Source organism: Rhipicephalus microplus, chromosome 6 (assembly GCF_043290135.1).
Source record: "Rhipicephalus microplus isolate Deutch F79 chromosome 6, USDA_Rmic, whole genome shotgun sequence".
In the NCBI taxonomy this organism is placed as follows: domain Eukaryota; kingdom Metazoa; phylum Arthropoda; class Arachnida; order Ixodida; family Ixodidae; genus Rhipicephalus; species Rhipicephalus microplus.
The window spans coordinates 180,303,959-180,325,602 of NC_134705.1; the positions used below are offsets into that span (position 1 = coordinate 180,303,959).

Genomic DNA, 21,644 nt, shown 5'->3' on the forward strand with positions numbered 1-21,644 from the left:
TCTTTGGAGGGCAAAAGCTGGCTTCACTATACTGCTCGGAAAGTACTGCGGGAGCTTCCACTCAAGCAATTTTTTTTAAAAACCTCCTTAGTCGGTGCATCTCATAGTTGAGTATTATCATCACCATCGATTCATATCCGCCTTCTTGACGACGTTTCCTCGCGAAGCACGCGGGGCCACGTTCGCCGGTGTTCTGCGCACGCGCACGGTTTTTGTTCTGTCAACTCGTTCGCCATGACTGTTCCTAAGAAGCCAGATAACACAGGCCGCAATAATGGAGGTAAGTAACTGAAGTTCATGCATCTTTGAACACATTTTGTTCGGTGGACGTGTGTACTCGCGGACAACGTTTCGTGGCAATGAACCGAAAGCTGTACACGAACCGAATCGCCTGCATCCTGATGCTAGTGAAAGTATAGTTCCACAGTTGATCTTTTCCACGACAGGTACAGCGCCCTTGGCGGCGAGAGTCAAAACCAAATTTGGTGGCTTTCTTGTCAACGCGACAGCGTCTCAGCTTTCGCGTTCATTTGCACCTATCGCCTCGGAGATGGTGTGCCGACAGGTTTCGGAGGCCACGAGCCACCCAAATTTGTTTCGGGGTGCTGCCGTTGAAGTGTTTCCGGTGCTCATGCGCAGAAGGCGCCCGTGAAAAAGGTCCATTGAGTCCGTATTATGACCTGAAATACGAAAAAAACACTTGTTTTATTTTATACACGAGGCTATTTAGCCCAGGATGCAGCACACACTAGTAGGGCAGTTGTACTCCAGTTGTACTTATTTACCTTAACACGTTGTTACCACGCGTTTCTGGTTGCGCGAGAAATTCCCGCTTTTTACTTGTACCTCAAACGCTATAAGCGGTGTGTGCGTCTACATCAAACGCTTATGACGAGTCCCCGTCACTCTTCCTAGCGTTACGATACCCGCTTCGAACCGCACTACTTCGTGTAGAACTACATGTGCAGAAGCTTCGCCTCATAATAGCTTCCCCTTCATTGCCAAGAAAAGTTGTCCGCGAGTATCGATAAATCTAATCGTGGTGGGGGACTTGAAATAATTCCGCAGTCGAAGCTCCAGCAGCGCAGCGTAGTACCGGCAAAGGTAGTCACCGCGGTTTGCCCCTTCGTTTCTCTCGGAAACATTTTTCATTTCCATGTGGTGCCCGCTTAGAGATTAGGGGGTTTCGCTCCGTTGATATAAAGGCTTGTTTGATTTTAAGATAACAGACCGTTGTCACCGATCAAAGTAAGCCATCGGAATGAGTGTCGATGACTGGATCTCCGTTACCCAGACTTTTCAGCTTACTAAGGTAACATTTATCACGAGGGCACATATCCAGTACCATCTGCGCCAACATATTGTTGCGACGTGGTGAAGAGTTGACTCGGCGATGCCAACTCCTGGAATATCTCTAAAGGCGGGCGACAACGCAATACCATAAACGTCGAGCTCATAGATTCGCATAGTAGAGTACCCAGTACTCTAAATCGTTACCCACAATTTCTATACACAAAAGACGAACGGGTGCCGCTATAAAGAGCTTCGCCCGGTTTGCAAGTGCTAAGGACGTCGCTCATCATTCTACGTCAGGGGCGTCCGTCAGTACGAGTCATGGTGCCCGTCGCGTCTTGGACGCCTTCGAAGGCGCTTGTCTTCGACGTTGTTGTCCCTACGGGGACTAGGGACGAGACCGTCGTTGATGCGACGGCCTCAATAGTCGGCCTTTCAAAGGTATACTGCGTGCAGCATCAGGGAGCTAGAAACTTCCAGGTCACCGTGAAGAGCATGGCCTCTTTGTCTCTAATCGTCAATGCTGGTTGCCTGGTGATTGACTGCGAGCGTGTTAAAGTCGTTCCCGTTGGCCCACAAGTGACCAACGTCGCCTGCCTGTTCCTGCCATCGTTCGTCTCAAACGAAGCTCTCGTCCAAGCGTTATACCCATAAGGCAAGGTGCTCACTGTCACCAGTGGTTTGATGAGCGGGCGACGAGGCGTACTCACTGGAACGCGGTATGTTCGAATGGAGATGAACGCCGCTAATCCTGTGCCGAACTACCTGTGCATCTCCGGTCACCGTGCTACGTTTGACTACCGTGGACTCCAGCGTGTTTGTCGAAGATGCGGCTCAGGGGACCATCTACGAGCCCAGTGCACAACACCGTATTGTGGTCGCTGCGGTGTGCACGGTCACGTTAGTGAAGGATGTGACCGCCCGTGTCGACGCTGCGGGGACGGCCACCCAACTGTGGTTTGCCCTGTCCGCCGCTTTACTCAGACGCTGCCGCTGGTGCCTTTCCACCACTGACACCGGCAATGGAACCAACTACCGACTCGGGGGACGCAGAGGAGGTCACCGACGCTGTGCTGGCCTCACCCCTACAAGTTCCTTCAAACGAAGCGCACAACGAAAGCGCGATTGTCGATGCGACGCTTGGCGCGTCGGCCTCCGCGCTGGTGCAGGAGCCGTGCGCTTCGAAAGACGCAACGCACTGCCCTGAAAACGGCGTCGGCGTCTCTTCTTTGACGCCACTTGATGTTAAGTGCGCAAATTACCCGAGTTCTCAGGCTGCTGCTGTTGGAGTTGACCCTACGAGCACTGTTATTTCGGAAAACAGTGGCGAAAATACCACAGACTCTTCTGTTGCGACCGCTCCGACTATTTCTACACCGCGTCGTACACGTAAAAAATCGCCCACACAAAGGGTGCCTACACCGGACTGCCGAGACGTGGACAGTGCTGCCAGCATCAAGGATGTGGATCCAAGCTTGCCGGCGGCTCAGTCCCTACCTCCTCAGGACACGTCTTCGAAAGACGGCTTCAGCCTGGGACTGGATAGCAGCATCGGACTGTCTAGCCTTGCCGATTTTGACGTCGAAATGGGAGCTCCACGTGAAACAAAGCGAAGGCACACTTCCAGCTCTTGCTCCGATGAACGCAGTGATGCTCGTGGTAACTCCCAACGGTCCAAAAAACCTCGACCCTCTTCTGGAGGGTCGAACAGTGCGTTGTAATTTGGTTGAGCAAGTGTCCCCTGGACACTTTCCGGGACACCGTCTAGAACTATGCGTCCAGTTTAAATGGCTACTACACTGCATATTATTTCATTGAACGTTCAGGGTTTTCGCAGTCCAGCAAAGCAGGCTGAAGTGTTTAGTGTCGCCCGCGCTGCAAATTGTGATGTTTTGTGCCTCCAGGAAACAAATTTCTTCTCGCTATCCGACGTGCTTGCTTTTAAACGAAAGTTCAACCAAGATTGCTATTTCTCTTTCGCTACATCTCGTTTTATGGGAGTAGGTATTATTATTTTTAATCGAGCTCTATTATGAGATCATCATGCTTTTTACGATGGCGTGGGCAGGGTTTTGGCTTTAGACTGTAGCTACTTTTCTTTCAGATAAAGGATACTGTGTGTGTATGGCCAGCGCAAGCTGGATAGTCTAACCCCTTTTTTAGAGACCTGGATGTGTTTTTTCTTGACGGTTGTGATGTCATTCTGATTGGCGACTTCAACTGCGTTTTAAATACGCGAACTGACGAACAAGGTCCTGGCTAGGGGCCGGTCTGCTTGGAATTCACGCGAGCTGCGTCGCCTTGTCCACCACTTTTCATTACTAGACGCGCAAAATGTAGTGCACGGAAATACCTTTGTTTGGACATGGCGACGTCGACGATCCTCCAGCAGGCTCGATCGGTCTTATATCCCACGAGCGTTAGAGGCGTTTGTCTCCGATTTATGCGTTTCGTCCCTCCCACCTTCTCCTGTGTATGTACCTGATCTTCGGCCTATTGTCTTGAAACTCGAAGTTCCATTTTATTTTTCGGAAAAGTCATGGCGTCTGGATGTTCGCGTCCTGCAGGACGTGCGCTCAAGATCAGACTTGTCACGCGCAATACGTGTGTCGCTCACGGCGTCTGGTCCAGAAGATTGGGATGCGCTTAAAACACAGTGGCGCCTGCGCTGCGCCGTAGAGGGGCGTTCGCTTCGTCGAAGCGTTTCTGAAGAGCTTGCTGATACTGCGATGAAGTTACGCATTGCTTTGCGCGCCGACACGCCTTCTCCTCTGATGCGAGCGTGGCAGCGTGAACTGCGTGAACACTTTCAACGCTTGACTGCTGCTTCGTCCCTGGCGGCAGTAGCATGGCGCCGTAGACACAAACCATGTGCACATCCCGAGGTGCTGTGCTACGCGAGACATTCGTTTTTTGGGCAATCAGAGCCATCTGTCTCTATGACAGCACAAATAAAACCTGCGCAGCGGCTTCCTACGCGTGATCGATCTGTTTTCTTGGCGATTTTTGAACCAATGTCGTGTTCGGCCATGCGGACTAACTGTTATGAAACACCGCCAGTGCTGAGAAATTTGCCCCGCATTACTCAAGAAGCTGCGGATTGCCTGCACATCCCTCCGTTGGCTGAAGAGGTAAAGGCGGCACTGAAATATATGAAACGTGGAACGGCCCCAGGGCCAGACAGTTTTCCTGTTGAGTTCTTCTTGACATTTTGGGATGAGATTGGTGCTACCTTTACCGCGGTAATCCAGCGATGCTACGAGGACGCTGTCTTTCCATCAAGTTTTCGAGATGGACGCATTGTGCTTATTCCAAAGGGTGATGCTTCCTCTGTTAATCCTGAAGATTGGAGACCTATCACGCTCCTCAACGTTGACTATAAGATATTCGCGGCAGTAGCCGTTCAACGTTTGAGGGGTCTGTTGAACACCCTGGTAGGCCATCACCAGACTTCATCAGTGCTTGGACGAGAAATACACAACTTGTCATATACCACACGGGATATCATAGAGTATACTCTGTCGCGATCTGCGCGTGGTATCCTTGTGTCTTTTGACCTGGAAAAAGCGTTTAACCGACTAGAGCACGCATATATCCTTAATAGGCTCACAGCCTTCGGCTTTTCTCATTCGTTTGTGGAAATGATTAAAAATACGTACACTGGTCTGAAAAGCCCACTAGTTCTGGATGGCTGGGAAAGTGCCGCTTTTTTCCATAACATGTGGAGTCCGTCAGGGTCTCCTGTGCTACTTGTCCTGAGCCTTGAGCCATACTTGCATGCTCTTGACGCGGATTCACGTGTCCGGGGTCTTGCGCTTCCTGGTGGCGGTGTCGTGAAAGTCACAGCTTTCGCTGATGATATAACCTTGTACCTTTCAGATGAAGATACCCTTTCACGCAGCCTGCTTGTATTTTCCCAGTATGGCGACATTTCAGGTGCAGCGTTGAACATCTCCAAATCCCGGTATTTCTTCATTGGCTCTCCAAACTCCAGGCTTGGCGCCGGTTTTCCCATTCAGCCGGCCGCGTCCCTTCGTATTTTAGGTATTTTATACAACCACTACGGCATTTGCGAATCTCTTTGATTAAACGCTCTCGAAGAAGTAAGACTGAAAATTCAGGATGCACGGGATTTTAACTTACCGCTTCTTGAGCGGAGGTACCTAGCGCAGACTGTATTTTGCGGTAGCATTTGGTACCTATCTTACGTCGGGCAATCATCTATACGTATCGTGCGATCACTACAGTCTGCTTTGTGTTCCTTTCTTTGGTCAGGCGGCACTGAGTTGGTATCTCGCGCGGCACTGGGACAGCAGCGTTCTCAGGGAGGCTTTGCTTTCCCTTCAGTGTCCATACGCTGTCGGCTGCTGGCACTGCGCTTCCTTTTGCGCCTAGTGCAAGGAGAGGAATCTCCCACACGAACGCTTGCATATTACTTTCTGGGTACTCACCTTCGGCATTTGATGCCTAATTTGCAACTTAACAGGGGCCGCAGTCAATAACACTTCCTGCATTTTATGCAACAACTGTTGCATTTTTTCGCCATGTCATGTCGAGCTGTCCTGGCCTATATGTCTTGAACAACCACATAGTTGAGACAACTGCTGCTTTGTTGCTTCCGTTGGTCCCGCCAGCCCGCCGTGCTCGAACTAGACGGGTGTCTTGGAGCCTTAACGGCTTCTTTTCTGCCTGGACACCTCCGGGACTTCATGTGGCGCCTGGGATGATGGGGTGTGCTTCCCACTCTCGACCGCCTCGAAAGGTGGAGAATAGTCCAGTCAGGCAGATGTCCGAACTGCTCCCTTCGGGAAACAAATCAGCATTTTCTGAGGCATTGTGTCATTGCTCGCTATTATTGGAGAGCCGTACATGCCGGATTTCACTGCCTCAGAGTAAATCGCTTCGCTTCTGGGCGTTGTTCGCGAGGCCGCTTTCTTGTCTTCTCATTGTTGCCGGCTGTTTCTGCCTCTGGCGCAACCGCTGCGAGGCGGTTGCAGCGGGCCGCCGCCAACGCGCGCTCTACCCGATCCTAAAACGATTGTACTCGGAGTTGCTGTCTGTTTTGTCGGAGGAGCTCTTCTTCCTCGGTGAAGAGGAATTTCTTCGGCACTGGTCTTGCCCTTTTGTGTCGGTCTATGACGGACGAGTGAAACTTGTCTTTCGGCCGGCCTGGTATTGGTAGGCTGATCTGTCGATGCACCGGCAGAAATGGCATATGCCAACATGCAAGTATGCCAAATGTACATATTTATGTTTTATTTGTGTCTCTTGTTTACCTTGAAGTATTTTTTGTGGTTGTGTTTGTGTGAACCATCGAATGTACATGTTCTTTCAACGTCATCTCATATCCATGTTCATGTAAGTGACGTCTGTTTTGTCATCATCGTTAGAGTATGTCTAAGAAGGAAATGTTGTGTTGAGTGTTATTGACGTTTGTGGAAATAAACAAACACAGAACCCTGTTTGCGAGGTGTCTCATGGCGGGAAGGGTGAAGGGACGGCTCTCTGCTCTCCCATATTAGAGTACCTAGTACTCTGAATTGTTAACATTATTTCTAAACACACAGAGCCCTATGTCAAAAGCTAAGTTCCACGGGACGGCTTTAAGCTCTCCCATAGTAGAGTACCAAGTGCTCTAAATCGTTAACCACTTTTTCTAAACACACAGAACTAATATTCAGGTTTCAGGCGATTTCCACCATGTGAAGGCTTTGCGCTCACTTATAGTAGATAGAGTACCAAGTATTCTAAATCCTAAATCAGTTTTTCTAAACAAAAAAAAACGCTTCATGACAGCGCAGTCGTAGTTGAACGCTGTTGTAACGCTATCTCGTCGTGAACTCGTTCATGGCGTAATTTTCGGCAACGGGACCTTATCAAGTGTGAGGCCCATGGGACGGTCTTATGGTCTTCCATGGTGCTCTAAATGGTGCTCTAAATCGTTACCCACTTTTTCTAAACACAGAAATTTTAAACATCCGTAAGGGATTTAGCGCTGTGTTTTGTTAAATATAGGGATATTTAAGGGTCTGGAAATGTGATATTATGGGGGATGCTCAAATGGCTTACTAAGTGATCACGCTCTATCAACTAGAAAGGCTGTAATGAGCATGTTTATGGTGTTACCAGGGATGGCTCACTGCTCTTCCTTGCATAGGTGAGTACCGAGTACTCGAAATCGTTTAAAACTTTTTATTGGCACAGTTTAGGCTAGTTCATGTTTTTTTAGGGGCGAAGCTCCTCAAGTCGTGGGTCCTATGTCCTGTGTCGTCATAGTAGTCGTAAGCATAGTAGTCAGTTGCATTGCATTGCATGCACGTCAATAAAAACGGTGTCGCAGCATATCCATAGACTTAATGATAATGATTGGGGCGAAGCATTCGTGTGTCTGTCCCTCCGTCCGTGCGTCCGTCCGCTTCGCCCCACTAGTCATCATTCTTCTCGGGGATAAGCTGTGAATTTTTTTTAAAGACAGGCTTGGTGGTCTGACGGACTTAGTAAAAGGTATAGCATTTGTGTAACGCGAAATCACTATACTTCGAATACTGGGGAAAATTAAACCGAGTAGTCGTTAGAGTTTATCACGCGCACATCACGAGCTCTCTTAGTGATCGCTGCACTGTGATACAAAGCTAAATTTTGTCTTGTGGTGCACATGTGACACGTAATAAGATTACGCTCCCCGCGTACCTTCACCGAGCAATGTCTCCATGTGAAATAACCAGGAATAATATCGAACGGAGTGAAAGTAACACGGAAGATTCGGTAAGGTGGTACGGGTTCAATATTGCGGAAACGGGGCGGTGCGGAGAGACAAAACTGTTCGGGCCGTCATGCCGTCTACACAGGAGCGAAAAAGGGACGAATAGATTTGGCCGTACGGGGAGCTGGTCGAAAGCGCAGAGGAAAGGTGCAGCTGCCAGCCGGTAATGGAGCGCCCACTCACATCTACTGAAAATTTTGTAGGAGTGACTGCGAATTGGGAAAAACTGTAATAGACCATCACCTATCAAGCTGCAATTACGAGATAGGTGCCACGTACTCGCGGTTGACCCGAATGATCACATTGGTGTCTTCAATGCGTGCGCAAAGTGAATTTGACATGCAAATCTGTCTCAGTTGTAATAGGTGACATTTGCAAGCACTTTATGTAGAAATCTACGTAATGTGGAAAAAAAAAGACGTCAAAAGTTGGTGATTGTGATTTTTACTTTAACAAGATTCAGAAAAACTTTGCCACAGACCAAACTATCCTAATAATTTGTTAAGAATAAATTAGTCTGAACAATCATGTTGAAAATATAATCTGGGGATCTTTCTTACAATCTAGGAATTTTGCGAGAGTCTATTTAGCGATGAAACTTTTGCTTCGGTTGGCATCACTTACAGCGGTCCACAAATCAATGCTCTTGCCCGCCAGCGTTGTTGTTCGCAAGATGCTCAAGTTACGCCTGTATGCTCTTCAATAGTAAAGTAACAAGTACTCTGAATCGTTAAACACTTTTTTCTAAACCCCTCATCTATGAGTTACTGACTGTGACTGCTTTGTGCTCTGCCATAGTGGAGTACCAAGTACTCTGAGTCGCTAAACACTTCTTCCAAAAATGTATTCCTTCGTTGCGTGTGTCAGGGACATCCTTTGGACGGGGTCTTATTTGTTGAAGGCTGCCATGTATGTTGTACTCGTAGCACAGACTTGTAGCACACGCATGATGCACACGTAGCACACACGTGACGCCATTTTAAGTCAGTGTAGGCAGTTAATTGTGTCCACCTTTATCCAGTGCACGGGTTTTTTTTTCACTGTTTTGTTTCTAACATGTAGCTGGAGCCAATGTTCCGACAAGTGGCGTACTTCATTCTTCTTCTTCAAAAAAATTTTTTAAAATTTAGAAATGCAGAAGTAAGTACTCTACCGAAATTGCTTCGAAGAGAAACCATAGATCATATCATTGCTCTGCTCAGAAGCTCCCCCCCCCCCTCCCCACTTTTTTTTTTCTTCTAAACAAATACGCGCGGAAATGAACGGTTACAGGCCGCGACAGGAATCGGAGGTTCTGGAGGAAAGGTCCACGGAACGGTTCGCGGAAAGCGCCCGAGGGACTGCGGGACTCCGGCGGCGACTCCGGCGGCGACTCCCAGCCGAGTCTGGAGATGTTCCGGGCTTTCCGAGTCGAAATGGACGAACGCAACGCCCGCTGCCGTCGTCTTCTGAAGCTCGGATATGCCGTCCGCAGAGAGTGCAGACACATCGTTAATCTGCTGAATCTTCCCGTGAGGTTAGTACGTTAAAGATTATAAAGATCGTTTGGAATCCACGATATTAATGGCGGTTCAATGTATTGATTGATGATTGATTTGTGGGGTTTAACGTCCCAAAACCACCATATGATTATGAGAGACACCGTAGTGGAAGGCTCCGGAAATGTCGACCAATTGGGTTTCTTTAACGTGCACCCAAATCTGAGCACATGGGCCTACAACATTTCCGCCTCCATCAGAAATGCAGCTGCCGCAGCCGAGATTTGATCCCGCGACCTGCGGGTAAGCAGCCGAGTACCTTAGCCACTAGACCACCGTGGTGGGGGGCAGTTCAATGTAATGCAAGGGACCTAGAAGTACTCGTTGCTGGGCTGGTTGGTTCGTCATGCTGAGGGAACTTTTGGACGCTTGAAAAACACCACAAGAAGAAAGGCACGCAAAGAAAGAGTGTGTCTCTGTGTGTCTTTCTTCTTGTGATGTTTTTTTACGCGTTTAGAAGTTCCCTCAGTAATGCAAGGGAGCTTCCAAAGTTCTTTGTGCGAAGAATCCACCCCAGCTTTGAGACGTAGAAAAAGCGACCTTTAGTAACCATTGTGGCGTAATTAAACCAATTTCAACGGCTTTCGCTGTACAATTTTAGTTAAATTTTTTATGCCACAATATTTACTAAAGGCTACTTTTACCAGGGCTCTATGCGATAAACGAACCCCAAATTCAACTTCGAAAGCCGTTGAATTTGGGCGGGGTTCATCACGGGGTGAACTTCATTCATTCCGCCTGACATAACAGCCTAACTTCATTAACTATCAAAGTTCTTGTTTGGGTGTAGTTGATACTCTATTGAAGGATTCCACTAATTAAAAAGTTAATTATTTTAACTTTCTTTTCTAAATGATTTTTCACCTTCTTGGTTTGACTGCAAAAAAACCAATTGATAAGACAACGAACAACTATAACACTTTTCTAACACTATAAGACATTTAAACATTTTGAAAACATTTCTTGAAACACCCTGTACATAGCTTATAGAGGTCAACGTGTCTTGCTGCTGAGCTTAAGCACTCGGGTTCGATTTACGGTCAGGACAGCCGCATTTGGACCGTGAAAGCGAAATGCGAAGAGAATAAAAAAATGCATATGACGCTCTTGTGCTTAAATTTCAGTGCTCAAGAACTCTAAATGGCCAAAATCAATGCCCTTTTCTTCCCCACTGAGCCATAATTTAAGAACTGACAGTTGGGCGATTCAGTCCGTAATACTAGACAAGGAGGAAGAGAATACCGGAACAACATGCGTGCAAAAATAAATCGCAGCATAAATCACCGAGTGAATGATGATGAGTGAGGTGAACTGTCTGTCTATCCGTCCGTCCGTCCGTCCGTCCGTCCGTCCGTCCGTCTGTGTCTGTCTGTCTGTCTGTCTGTCTGTCTGTCTGTCGGTCGGTCGGTCGGTGTGTCTGTCTGTTCTGTCTGTCTGTCCGTCCGTCCGTCCGTCCGTCCGTCAGTTCATATGTCTGTCTGTCTGTCTGCCTGCCTGTCTGTCTGTCTGTCTGTCTGTCTGTCTGTCCGTCCGTCCGTCCGTCCGTCCGTCCGTCCGTCCGTCCGCCTGCCTGCCTGTCTGTCTGTCTGTCTTTCTTTCTTTCTTTCTTTCTTTCTTTCTTTCTTTCTTTCTTTCTTTCTTTCTTTCTTTCTTTCTTTCCTTCTTTCTTTCATTCTGTTTGTCTGTCTGTCTGTCTGTCTGTCTGTCTGTCTGTCTGTCTGTCTGTCTGTCTGTGGATATGCCTGGCTGGCTACGCCACCAGAAGGACGCGAGATTGCCCTAAATCATAAGGAGCTTTGCCCCGTAAAAATATTTAATGAAGTTTCTTCTTGTACAACACACGTGGTTAATAAGGCTTCGTCGTCCTGCCTTTTGTTGTCTATATATATGTACTGCATTTGGCAGGCGTCTCACTTCTAGTACGTATTTCGCCACCACTGAGTGTGCTTGCGACGATGATGCATTTAGTGTCGTAACTCCTATCTACTAATCTTCAGCATTACTATCAGCCTTGCCTAGATTCGCGGTTATACTAACTTCTGCTCACACGTATTCCGAGGCAGTATAATTCATAGACCATTGACACGTTTTTCATCGGAGGCGTGCAATACGGGGGGGGGGGGGTGCCCTGACTTCCCCCTAGCCAATTCTGTTCGACAAGTTATTGATAAATGCATCCTTGGTTCTCATCTCTATAAAAAATGTCCTTACTGGCTTGCAACCACTCATAACTAGTCTTTTAAGATACTATTTCAAAAGGTTCCGAGAAGAGCACCAATTCTGTGAAATTTTGGCGGGAAAGAACATTGATATCATATGGACAGAAAAGCCGATTCGTCGCTAACGGACTCGTAAGTCTTCTCACTCAGACTCAGTTTGAGCGGTGAGTCTGAGTCTGAGTGCATCAGTTCGGGTGAGAAAGATTTTGGTGAATCAGAGTCCGAGTTAGTCCAGGTGAATAAAATTTTCGTGAGAGCGAATCAGAGCTAGTCCAACTAAGGAAAATTTTGGTGTGTTTGAGTCGGAATGACTCCAAAGCGGAAAATATTTTCTGTGAGTGAGTATTAGTGAATTCGACAGTTTTTGCCGACATATGGGGTCTTTCCTGTTTCCGATATACCAGTTGTGGGCTGCGCCCGGTTTTTTTTTCGTTCTCTGCTTCTTTCTCGTGTGTCACGCAGTGCATTTCAAAGGCGAACCTTGCAATATGGCATCGTGGTTTTCGGGTACATACGTAAAACCGTGTAATGTGAGTGGCCCCCGTTCTATTTCCAGTGCCGACGAGCGGGAGAAGGTTCTCGAGAAGGTCCACCGCCGATTGAGCGAGCTGAGCGATTTGGAGCTCCGAGGCATGGCTGCCGAACTGAAGGGCCAGGACTACTACCAGTACCTGAGGGTGCTCACTGTGGGTAAGTGCCGGCGATCGACTGACTATCGCTAAGTATGTATCGCTGCTAATTTTTTTTTTCAAAAGCGACGCTTCTGAGGTCTGCGCCTCACCGTCGAAGCTCGCCACTCCAGCTTTTCTAGAACCAGGCCAGTTTCACAGCCTTCAAGTCGGACTGCAGCGCCAGAAGACAAACCTTAGCGGATGAAAAGAGCAACATTGAGAGGGGGTGGGTCAAGGTGAAACGCAGTGCACGCGTCCCGGCTGGAGTGGGCGGATTGTGGCCGGGCTACACGGGGTACGCGTCTGTTGTCTGCGAGACCCTCACGGCCACTGGCGAACTTGGGACAAGGCTGCGCGAGTGACGCAACTCCATCAGGTGAGGGTACGCTGCCTATAGACGCTTGCCCTCCGAAGTGGCCGTGACGGCCGACGCGAGAACTAGCGAACGCTGGAGTTCCATCTTGCATCACGCCTCAGCGCGTTTGCAAATCATGCATGGAGTACGGAGGAAGCGAGCACGGAGAAACGACGGACGCGTCTCAAGCGGGTACACTTTTCGCGCGTCTCGACTCGCTGCGGCATGTCCGTCGCCTATACGCGTTCACACGTCAGCCACGTGTGCCGGCTCGTGAGCACAGCAGCGAAACTGTACTGGTTCCATAACTACAAGTTTTCCCGCTCACTTTAATCCAAGTGCCAGCCTAAATATTCTGCACGCCATTGAAATATTCTGAGCGCCGACCTATTTAATCCATGTGCCAAACATTTAATCCAAGTGCCAACATATTTAATCCAAGCGCCAACTCACTCAGGCCGCGTGCCATTGAGTTTAATCCAAGTGCCACCGTGTTTAATCCAATTGCCAATGACTTTAATTCAGGTGCCAGTCAGTTTAATCCATGCGATAGAAACACACAGTTAGCCACTATATATAGTATAAATGTCAGAATAACGTAAACATGGCGTCACAGCAAGAACTTTTCCCTCGGCTATACTTGGTATAGCGCTTATGAAATGAAGTGCGCAGTGCGACTTCCCCTTAACATTTTGGTATCGTAGATTCAAAATAAAAAAAAACAGTCAGTAGTAATTGCATGTATGGGTACTTAAATGTATTTGCTCATAGAGTCCATGTTAGTCTTTATTTAATTGCTACTGCTTCATTCCGGTTAACCATCTACACCATCGCATATGCATAGATTCGTGTCGTCTGCTGAGCAGACGGCATTTGGCTACTTATGCGCTGAGGCTACCGCAGTCGTCTGCTCAGCCCAGGGAGAACAGTGACCGACACATGATATTAATTCGTTCTTGAAATCAGAAGTAATCACCTAAAAATACCAAACTTGCATTTATTCGGGTTCATGTGGAAATAAGTTGTTATAAAAGCATCAAAGTAGATACTCCGGTTTTCATGTAACAGACGACGCTTAGTGTAGCTGAAGCGTGTTTACTTGAAATGTGTGTTTTCATACGGGAACATTTGCAAACGAAGAGATTGATTGATTGATTGATTTGTGGGGTTTAACGTCTCAAAACCACTATTTGATTATGAGAGACGCCGTAGTGGAGGGCTCCGGAAATTTTGACCACCTGGGGTTCTTTAACGTGCACCCAAATCTGAGTACACGGGCCTACAACATTTCCGCCTCCATCGTAAATGCAGCCGCCACAGCCGGGATTTGAACCCGCCACCTGCGCGTCAGCAGCCGAGTACCTTAGCCACTAGACCACCGTGGCGGGGCCAGACGTTGAGAGAGCTTTGCTTGAAGTCATGGCTGGACGCAAACGAGGACCACACTTTAAGAACCCCGACGAACCTCGTCGAAAAAACAGCAGAGTATCGGTGGTCGACAGGGCTAGGATTGTGGACGTTTACAGGCGTGGCGGTGACTTAAAGCAACTGGCCGACGCTCTAGGCATCAACATTAAAACAGCAAGATCGATTGCCGCTACCGACAGAGAAACATCAAAGCATAGTAGGGGTTCAAAAAGGAAGTTTGCAGATGACGTCGTGAGTACTTTGAGACGAATTGTCGACGAAAAGTGTACGTTTACATTGAATCAAATAAAGGAGGCCCTGGAGAAAGAAATGCCAGGAGTAACAATCAGTGCAAGCACAGTCGACCGCTTGCTGGATGCCCACTGCTACTCGATGAAGCTAGTGACGCAGAGGCCCACAGATCGCAACCGTGATGGTATCAAGCACAGCCGCATGCTGTACGCCCAGTGGCTGCAGTCTGATGGACCGCGTGTTTGCCGCTTCTATTTGGATGAGACTAACTTCAATATCTGGTGTTCCAGGAACTTCGGCAGGGCAGCTAAAGGACAACCAGCTGTGCACATGACCACAACGACAAAGGGAGTGAACTTGAACGTTATAGCATGCATGTCCGCAAATGGAGTTATTCACTGGACTGTGGTGGACAAAGTTCATTGGGTTGTTTTTAATGACTTCCTCAGTGATGTTTCGGCTTGCGTAGAACGTGATGAGCGAAATACCGAAGCTGTACTCCTTTTTGATAATGCACCTGCTCACGCTCGGGCAGAACAGGCGGCTTTGGCTAACTCCATGCACTCTAATAAGCGCCTGCCAGCGTACAGTCCTTTCTTTAACCCTATAGAAGAAGCCTTCTCGAAATTCAAGTCACACGTGAAGGCCTACCTGAGCGAACGTCGTAATTTAGTTTTCGTGACACCGCAAGGCATGACGAAGAAGGAGCACAGGCGTTCTTTGCTGCTGGATGCGGCTCGCCACTCTATGCAACAAATACAGCGCGTGGACTGCGCGGCCTTTGATCGGCACAATTTCTCTTTCGTGCCTGCTGCTTTGCGTGAAGATGACTTGTGAACATCCGTCTTCGAGCCCTATGAGACAGTTCTGTTTTAATAAATACACTAACCTGTGCCTATGTTGCATTTCTAGAATAATGAGTAGTAATCACACTTTTTTTCCTGTACATGTATATGTATTTGCACACACACACACACACACACACACACACACACACACACACACACACACACACACACACACACACACACACACACACACACACACACACACACACACACACACACACACACACACACACACACACACACACACACACACACACACACACACACACACACACACACACACACACACACACACACACACACACACACACACACACACACACACACACACACACACACACACACACACACACACACACACACACACACACACACACACACACACACACACACACACACACACACACACACACACACACACACACACACACACACACACACACACACACACACACACACACACACACACACACACACACACACACACACACACACACACACACACACACACACACACACACACACACACACACACACACACACACACACACACACACACACACACACACACACACACACACACACACACACACACACACACACACACACACACACACACACACACACACACACACACACACACACACACACACGCACGCACGCACGCACGCACGCACGCACGCACGCACGCACGCACGCACGCACACACACAATCCGCAAGCTTCCAATGTGCGATGAGAGGCATAATGCCACGCAAAAAAAACACGTACTCAAACAAAAGAAAGCTAGGCCCAAGGTCAGTTGCGTGTTATTATCATTTTGTTTTCTTTGTGTTCGTTTCATCGCATTCGTCAAGTACGTCACAAAACTGACAAGCTAAACGAACAATCAATACTGTTCGTATCATTGGAGACATTTAACTTTGTTTAAATAAAAAAATAAGAGCGTACAATAATGTAAAATGAAACTTCTATTGCCACATAAGGATGATCAGTTTACGTTTTATGTTCACTATAGGTAAAAAAAACATACTGGAATTATCTCTAATTCACAGCGAGTGCCGCGCGACGGCTTCCTAATTTCTTGATTATGTAGCTGTCTTTGAGCCATCACTGCCCGCGGCCATGCTTTTAATCTCTTAGTATGCGTTCCGGCACTCCAATAAACATAGTGTGTTGTTCGCATTGTATGACCTGTCCTGGTCATGTAATGTTGTAGCGTGTACCAAAGCCAATTATGAGCTTCAGTGACGGATACTGAATTTCGTTGCAATGTAAAATATTCAGTAATATGTTCCTGCGTTTTTTTTTTCGTTTTCATTAAATTTATTTCACCAGGGCCAAGCACTCATTATACAAACTTGCGCATAGCAAATTATAAGCACTTAAGCGAACCACGGCAGTAATTTTTTCTCAAGAATACTATCGGCGAATACAAATAATAATGATGGATTCTACCTTCCGACTAATGTCTCTTATACTTTAGGAACTGCATTTCAATTGCACTGCCGTTTTTACGCCCCGTATTCTGGTTTTTGTGCGTGGATTAAACTGACTGGCACCTGAATTAAAGTCACTGGCAATTGGATTAAACACGGTGGCACTTGGATTAAACTCAATGGCACGCGGCCTGAGTGAGTTGGCGCTTGGATTAAATATGTTGGCGCTTGGATTAAATGTTTGGCACATGGAATAAATAGCTCGGCGTTCAGATTATTTCAATGGCGTGCAGATTATTTAGGCTGGCACTCGGATTAAAGTGAGCGGAAAAACCTGTAGTTCTAAAAACGTTGCCACAGCATAATACCTTAAAATAACTAGAGGGGACTCTGGCGCTTCGATTGTTCAGCGACATTGGGAATGATGGGTAGTATACGGATTTGCCTAATATTCGTACTTGCGGGTGGCAAATCGTGCTTGTGGCTTCTTTTATTGCCGTGCTTCGGTTTTGTTTCGGAGAAAAGAATGAACCCTTTTGAACTTCGTGATCTGATTTGAAAAGGTAAGCCTAAAAGAATAAAATGGCGAAGCGCAACCGCTGAACATTTGCTAATTTTTGTTTCGTAAAACACGAACACATACACGGAACCAGAAGTATAAAAATTAGACAAATTCATGTACTAATCATTCCCATGCTCGATAAAGCGCCGTGCGTAGCAGCTTCCATATATTGCCAGAGTTCCCTCTAGTGTATAATTAGGAAACACTATGGTTTGCATCCTATTTTTAAGGAGCTTCGCTTATCGGTTGTATTCGTACAAGAAACAGGTGCTAGTCTTTATTTATGCTGATGGGGTTGGCTTTCCCCAAGGAAAACTATTAGCAGCGCCCGGAAATAATAGGCAAACATCCCGAAAGTTTCATACTTTCGAATGTTTCCCATACGCACGCTCACGAACAGACATACGGACGGACCGACGGATGGACGGACGGACGGACAGACAGACAGACAGACAGACAGACAGACAGACAGATAGATAGATAGATAGATAGATAGATAGATAGATAGATAGATAGATAGATAGATAGATAGATAGATAGATAGATAGATAGATAGATAGATAGATAGATAGATAGATAGATAGATAGATAGATAGATAGATAGATAGATAGTAAGATAGATAGTAAGATAGATGGATAGATAGATAGATAGATAGATAGATAGATAGATAGATAGATAGATAGATAGATAGATAGATAGATAGATAGATAGATAGATAGATAGATAGATAGATAGATAGAAAAAACCTTTCGAGTGCCAGAGACTTGATAATGCGGACGATTATGTTTAAATAAATCATAATAAACTGACATTTCATAAACAGTTATTATATCAGCGTAAATATAAATGAATCGAAACGGTTACAATTCAGAAAATGTACAACATAACACATGTGTGATTACAAGCCCCTGGGTATGTGCCCTAACGGCATCGCACTCTGTGACTGCTCTTCGGAATATACACTTTGATTTTTCTTAGGTTCATTCCAGTAGTTGATAGTCAGCGCCACCTCAACGTATGCGGACAGCATTCGACTGCTACTGCTACACCCGCAGGTCGCGGGTTCAAATCCGGGCTGCATTTCCGATGGAGGCGGAAATGTTGTAGGCCCATGTGCTCAGATATGGGTGACCTTAAAGAACCCCAGGTGGACGAAATTTCCGTAGCCCTCCACTACGGCGTCTCTCATAATCATATGGTGGTTTTGGGACGTTAAACTCCACAATTCAATCAATCAATCAAATACTCGACTGCTAATCCTGCACATCCTGGCTATTAAAGCATTTGCCGAGAGAGCACGCCATGGTTAATCAGGTTACCTGAAGGCCTTTTTTACATCCATCCTGGGTGGTGGTATGGACTGAGTACAAAAGCTGACGCCACTGTCCTCATATATGGTGCGTTTTTGGAAACTGGTAATGCCTTTTTACCATAGTTCACAGGGTATTATGGTGGCGCCTGGGGAACCATGCCACATTTAAAGAGGTGCACAGGAGGGAAAATGGCGAAGCTCAAATCGAAACTATAAGCACGCAGCCGAAGGAAAGCGATTGGAACGCGCCTAAGCTGAGCGAAAATCTTGTTCTCCACAAGTGTCTTTGACGGCACACAGGTGTCGTCACACCGCATTGTCTCAATTTAGTTCGTAAGTTTACGTCTCTGAATGTTTCAACACTTCTCCCGTGAAATATCGAATGAAATACTCAAGGCACCTTGTGATGGTTCACAGCTGGACAAAACTAGCCCGATTTCGTGCACCACACGGCGTCGTACATGGTCATGCTTGACGTTAATTGGGCTGGCACAACTGCGTGATTTCTTTCTCGCGAAGAAGCCGTCGTTAACATCTGACGTGCTTCTCTGGTGACGCTGTAACGTTGAGGGTATCTCTTTTTTCATGCCGAATGATACGTGACGTTACAAACTCGTGCAGGTCTTCAAGGGTACGTGAAGGCGGTGTCCTTCTTTCGCTACCTAAAAGACGACTGCCTCGTGACGTTGGACGAGATCAACAGCGCTCTGATTTTTGAGACGCAAGCTGAGGTAATCGCTTGTCCCGATGTTCTTATCTTATCGCACAGCGAGGAGCTTTGGTACTGGTCGATTTTATCACAAACTTAAGGCGTATAAGAAAGGGAAAGAGGACAACCACCCGTTTTAGCACGAAGCCACAAGGAAATTGGGACAGATTTCCTTGTGGCAACTGCTGGTTGTCTTCTTTCTCTTTCTTAACCCTTCCGCCACCTTTCGGGCTCATTTTGCACACTTACAGAGTGTCTGCCCGTTGCAAATATAATACTTTTGTAGGGAACGCCCAAAGAGCCCTAGAAGTGGACGATAGTTTTCCTAGCGTCTCGTGGTGGAGCTTTCAAGGCGATGTGCATAAGTGGCATGGAGGAAAAAAGAAAAGAAATAACACGTGATTTCGCTGGGTTTGGCCAAGAACCTTCGCCTCGGCAAACCAAGCTCTTCGGATGCTGTCCCTCCCGACCAGCGCGCAGTGGTCCCTGGGTGGTGGAGAAAACATTTAATAACAATTAAATGGTTACTGAGAGGTAAGATGATTCGGTTGGGGCCGTATTCGCCTCCTCCTTTCACAGTACAAGGTGTAAACCCTATTATAGAGCTCCATTGGCAAGCAACGCCGACCGCGTCCGTTCAATGAGGGCCTTCTGGACCTTCATGTCCTGACAGCTGAGCAGGGCACCCCCCAGTCCTCTCTCTTAGGGTTGGGGATTGGAGGGATAGATGGGTTCGATAGGCACGCCCAGACTACGCGGAAGGTGTTAGTCACCTCTCCACATAAGTGGCACGGGCCATGTGTTGGGTGTCCACAGCACCCGCATCAGATGCGACCAAAGCGAGCCGACCTCACTTGTCTATGACGTGACCAGGCCCTTCCTTATTGCGGCCTAACTATTCTCCCATAGAGTGTAATTCTCCTGTAAGTGTGGGTTGTGAACAGTTCTTACGATGCGACACGAGTCACACTGACTGCCATTATTGTCAGAAAATCTCCACGGCCGCAACCAGGAGTGAATGCATAAGACCGATTTGGTGCCCCGTCAGATAGTTAAGGTGGGTGGCTTGATAATTCAGTAGCGAACGTGCAACGTACGTCTCTCGTTTAAGACTGCTACTTCCGCGATTCTCTCCCGAAACAGGAACCGGAAAGCGAAAGAGCCCTTCGCACTGATTCCACCGGGGAGATGTCACCCGCCAAGTCGACTGAAGGTGGCGGCTACTTCTCGCTGGAGGTCACTCTCATCGACTACTTGCACGGCGTCGCAGACATGGCCCTAGAGCTGAAGCGCATGTCGGTGTCCGCGCTGGGACGTGGCGACCGGGAGACACCGCGCGAAATGTGCCGGTTCCTTCGAGACCTGTACACCGGGTTCATCTCCTGCAACTTCCTGCCCTGTCAGAGCTCGTGGCCAAGCCGCGACCCTGGCAACAGGACGTGGGATCTGCGCCAGAACGTGGTCGAAGTCGAGAAGGCCTGCTATGCCGCCATGCTTCACGGCCCCTCTGGTGGGGGGACCCAGGACGCCGAGGTAGCGGCTGTTCTTTCCCTGATGGAAGACCTCGCGGTGGTCGACGGGGAACACCTCGTGGAAGTCGAGGGGGAAGACCTCGGGGAGGTCGAGGTGGAAAACCTCGTAGAGGCTTGAACTCTGTTGGAACTTCAAGCTCTGCGGGGTTTAGTTAGCGCACCGTTGTCTTGGATATGATCGCTCTGTGGCGTACAGGAATGGATTCGCTCGAATTCGAAACAACGTGCTCTACTTACGCGTTTGCGTTAGCACACAGCCCCGAAAAGCAATGGAATTGAGTGATATTATGGAACAAAAAATCCCCCTAAAAAAAAAAAGCGGCTAAAAACATACTGGTGGATACCACTCGCAGAAGGTATGTACTTTGGACACGCAAAACGCCGGCAATGGAGTTGATACACGCGAACACCAAACATCATCAATGTTGCCACGTGAATTCGCTCCTGCTCCGTCACAGGTCGGTTATCCAGACAGCTCAAGCGGCCTGCACACCTGATGTTCTGCATTAGTGTTTTCTTTAACCTCTTCTGTTTTTCTCTTTGTTGTTTTGGTTTTCGCTCTGGTGCTATTTGTTTACTAGCTTTGCATACTCAGAAAAGGCAGTCTATTTCTTTTAAAGAGGGTCTTTGAAAATAAAGATAAGTATTGCCTGTGTAGTTGCAATTTATTTAAAATATGTATTTTTGGGAAGGCAGGCCGCTTTGTGCAAGTCACATTTAATTACATCGTCGTGGGGAGAAGGG

General features: G+C 47.5%; 1 protein-coding gene across 1 annotated transcript; it reads left to right on the plus strand.

Moving 5' to 3' along the window:
- The first annotated feature begins 169 nt into the window (after window positions 1-169).
- LOC119168271 (translin-associated protein X) lies at window positions 170-21,553 on the plus strand. The gene is made up of 5 exons (XM_037419675.2): window positions 170-280; window positions 9,329-9,572; window positions 12,370-12,503; window positions 19,281-19,390; window positions 20,512-21,553. The coding sequence occupies exons 1-5, from the start codon at window positions 235-237 to the stop codon at window positions 21,016-21,018; spliced, it is 1,041 nt and encodes a 346-aa protein (XP_037275572.2). The 5' UTR covers window positions 170-234; the 3' UTR covers window positions 21,019-21,553.
- Window positions 21,554-21,644: the final 91 nt, after the last annotated feature.

Bases quoted from the DNA above. Each gene is read 5' to 3' on its own strand.
- LOC119168271 (XM_037419675.2), top strand. From the start codon at position 235: ATGACTGTTCCTAAGAAGCCAGATAACACAGGCCGCAATAATGGAG. The intron at 281-9,328 runs GTAAGTAACTGA...GAACGGTTACAG, and splicing joins CACAGGCCGCAATAATGGAG to GCCGCGACAGGAATCGGAGG. The intron at 9,573-12,369 runs GTTAGTACGTTA...TTCTATTTCCAG, and splicing joins CTGCTGAATCTTCCCGTGAG to TGCCGACGAGCGGGAGAAGG.